Source organism: Nasonia vitripennis, unplaced genomic scaffold (assembly GCF_009193385.2).
Source record: "Nasonia vitripennis strain AsymCx unplaced genomic scaffold, Nvit_psr_1.1 unplaced0071, whole genome shotgun sequence".
Lineage (NCBI taxonomy): Eukaryota > Metazoa > Arthropoda > Insecta > Hymenoptera > Pteromalidae > Nasonia > Nasonia vitripennis.
Window position 1 is genome coordinate 33,049 of NW_022279850.1, and position 3,839 is coordinate 36,887.

Genomic DNA, 3,839 nt, shown 5'->3' on the forward strand with positions numbered 1-3,839 from the left:
AATTTTCTACTGAACACTCGTACTATCGGTAAAACCTGGGTTTCGGACCCCCTTAATAGTACATTATGCAACAAGAGACTAAAGTCGTGGATTATTTACTTTATTCTCGCAAAATACGGAATAAAGTGAATTTGCGGGAATAAAGTAAATTTGCGGCAATAAAATTTTCTGGTCCCCAAGACACGTGGAGACGTGGCGACGGGGTGGCGGCTGAGATGCGCCCCACGGCGTCGCGCCGTAGAGTCGGGGCGGGCCGGAGCCTACATTTATAGGTACAGGTATTATAGGCTATCTAGAGGCGGATTTCGGACGCACAGCTCGGGGAAAGTGAATTTTTGCGGAGAGGGAAACGCTGCTATATATACAGAGCGAAATTTCTTAAGCAGACAGTTCGAAGTTTTCATTCTAGAAGCAACGACTTGGCTAGTCAGTGATATCCTAGTGCCTGCGTTAGTTTGAATCTGTAGTGCATCACAGTCAAGTTTTCCTTTCGTAAAATGGAATCTCCACGTGCGGAATCTTACGCATCTTCTGACACTGGTTCGTATATTAGAAAAAGAAATGTTGAGACGTGAGTGCACATATGCACGATACTTATTAATTATATTTGTTCGTCGTTTTGTAGGTAGGACGAGAATGATTGATGCAGAAGCTCGTCACACGGATCTCGATGGAAATCTCAACGAAGGTACGTTTTTGCACGACTTTATTTTATATTCATGATTGATTATTAGCTTATCATATTACACTTCACAATAATCTAAGATAATTAAAGTTTTCATACAATTTTTAATCACATCGTTATAATAATTCTATTTCTTTAGTTACTGCAGACTTGACAGGGCTTGTGACGATTTGTTGCTCGGATTGTGATCTTGACAGTGCCAACTACGAAAAATGCCAGGGCGAGCTAGCTCTGCAATGTTTAGCGTGCCGAGAGAAGTTTTATCACCGTTTTTGGGCGATCCGGCACATCAATTCTTGTGCCAGCATCATCAAGCAGCCAAAATACATCTGTGAGTTGTGCGAAACGACATTCGAACGGATCGATGAACTAAGAAGACACTTTCAAGACTGTGCAAGTGATTGTTTTACAAGTCTTCAGTTGGAGAACAACAACACGAATTCGGAGGAAGAATTAGATATGTTCAAGTACTTTGCCAACTCATCGGAGATATTAAGGAAAAGCGTGAGGGAATACGGTAAGTTCGTGTGCATACATTTTTTAATAACTCATTGCCTTTCTCTCGAGTTTCTTAATTTTACAAATGTCTTTTTATTCGTATCAGGACATGAACGTTTTTATGCGCACTTCTGCGTGGAGTGCCGCGAACCCATCATCGATGAAACATCGGTCGACGCAGTAGACTGCGATGAATGTAAAGTTAGTTGCCTGCTGCAGTGCAACACGTGCAAATGTCTACACGAGACTTACGAGTCCATTATTGAGCATTTAAAGGGGAGCTATTGCGGATATAAGATGCAATTAGCGGTGGACCCGGATGCTCAACTTCACGAACAGGCGTGAAAAATTATAAGATGCACAAAGGCTATTGCAAACAGAGTGAGTCTTCCATTTCATTTTTCACAATAGCATTATCGATGATAGATCGCAACATCACGTTATTTTGTGTTTCAGATCGACCGTCTGGAGATGTTTCAATGCCCAAGGAAAGTGACGCAGCTTATCACACATACATCGTGCACAATCATGGTTTACGTTCGAATACATATGTAGAACCTTAAAACGTTTTTTAATTGTCGAGATGATTTAATTTTTTACTGTACTTATTTATTTATCGTAAAATAAAAAATTTTAACCGCTCAATCATTATATGCTTGTCTTTTATTGAATGAAAACTGAAGTATACTTTATCCTCTTAGAAATATTATAATTTCCAACTCCACAAATAACGTTTTCCTATTCAAAAACGTAAGATCGTTACTGCGTGTGCAAAACTCTAAATTTCGCACACGCTTATCTGTTGAGGACGTAGATTCGCACACTCGTGTCAAAAAATAGTATATACGATACACGTGCGCGTAGGTGATCATCAAACTCGCTTTTTTGTCACCCTTGCGGCGACAGATGCGCTCATGCAAAATAACCTACTTCGCGCACTCGTATCGTATATACAATTTTACATGACGTGCGCGAAACGCAGTTTTTTCAGAGGCTTGTTTTTTCGTGTAGCGTGTGCGAATACTGTTTCCATAGCAACGATATGTTATTATATGCTACATGCTTGACGCAACATAAAAAAGCTATAGTTGATTCGCGCAAAGAAAACGAGCCTGAGAAACCGATTTCGCGCACGGAGTATTAAAAACGATTTTGGGCTGTTAACACTCGTTATAGCATTGCCATGATTTTATGTCAATGAAAAAAGTTGTATTTTCAAAGATCTACCCTCGTAGAAAATACGCCATAAGATATGGCCGGTGAATATCTACTGGCATATTTTTCTTAGCGTAATATGTCAACATAATATGTCCACATTATGTTGAGTGCTTAACTCCAGCAATGGGTTTATAACCTAAAATCCATAACTTAATAATCAAAATTCATTTAACGCAGTAAATTCTAAAAATCATTTACGTTTAAAAAAAGGATTTTACAATAAATTTTGAAAATACAAGGCAATGTGTTAAGAGCGGTAACCTAACCTTGAATATTCATACATACAAATTTACATATAATCACACAAAACTCACTAACATATTTGTATATTATTCTGGCATGCATGTTTTTATGAAGTGTGAATATTAGAAACAACATCAGGTGAAATTTGTGTGTTCAAGATTTTATCAATGATGAAGTGTAAAAGTGATGATATTGATAGATATTCGCAACTCAGTGTTCAATCAGTCGCAGGCAGTATTCATCATTATAGTGCATTTTATGCAGTGTATTCGTGCAAGATGTTTAATTTGTAGTGTAGATGCTTATTTTATTATGGAAACAGGCTAGCGTAACTATTTTTGCTTGTCTGTCTTTGCTAGCCGACCCACACCGAACTCCATGGCTCCGATGGGGGGGGGTGGCAAAATTTACACATGAGTGTTTACGTGAGAATTAAACTACAGCACTTGAGATACAGACAAGTGGTATATTGCTTCAACAGCTTGAAACAAATCACCATGCAAAATCAGCCCTCTAAGTATGATAGGTTTTATTGAGATAAAAAGAAAATTGAAAAAAATATCGTACAATCATTGAGGATTTGATTTAGCTCTCAATTAAAATCTATCATACTTAGAGGCTGAAATTTTTCATGGTGATTTGTTTCAAGCTGTTGAAACATATACCCACTTGTCTTATATCAAGTACTGTAGTTAAAATTTTCATATCAACACTCATGTGTAAATTTTGCCCCCGGAGCCATGGGGTTCGTGTGGGGTCAGCTAGAAAGACAGACAAGCAAAATTGTTACGCTAAGCCTGTTCCTACATAATAAAATAAGCATCTACACTATAAATTAAACATCTTGAACGTAATACACTGCATATAAGGCACTATAATGATGAATACTGCCTGCGACTGATTTGAACACTGAGTTGGGAATATCTATCAAGATCATCACTTTTACACTTCATCGTTGATCAAATCTTGAACACGCAAATTTTACTTAATGTTTCTAATATCTAAACCCCCAAGACACGTGGAGACGTGGCGACGGGGTGGCGGCTGAGATGCGCCCCACGGCGTCGCGCCGTAGAGTCGGGGCGGGCGGAGCCTACATTTATAGTACAGGTATTTATAGGCTATCTAGAGGCGGATTTCGGACGCACAGCTCGGGGAAAGTGAATTTTTGCGGAGAGGGAGAACGCTGCTATAT

The 3,839-nt window shown here is 38.8% G+C and overlaps 1 protein-coding gene across 1 annotated transcript; it reads left to right on the top strand.

Annotated features, from left to right (window-relative positions):
• The first annotated feature begins 383 nt into the window (after positions 1-383).
• On the top strand, positions 384-1,834 carry LOC116418156. The gene is made up of 5 exons (XM_031933269.2): positions 384-540; positions 626-688; positions 825-1,202; positions 1,290-1,564; positions 1,640-1,834. Exons 1-4 carry the CDS (start codon positions 498-500, stop codon positions 1,526-1,528), a joined length of 723 nt encoding a protein of 240 aa, XP_031789129.1. The 5' UTR covers positions 384-497; the 3' UTR covers positions 1,529-1,564; positions 1,640-1,834.
• The last annotated feature ends 2,005 nt before the right edge of the window (positions 1,835-3,839 follow it).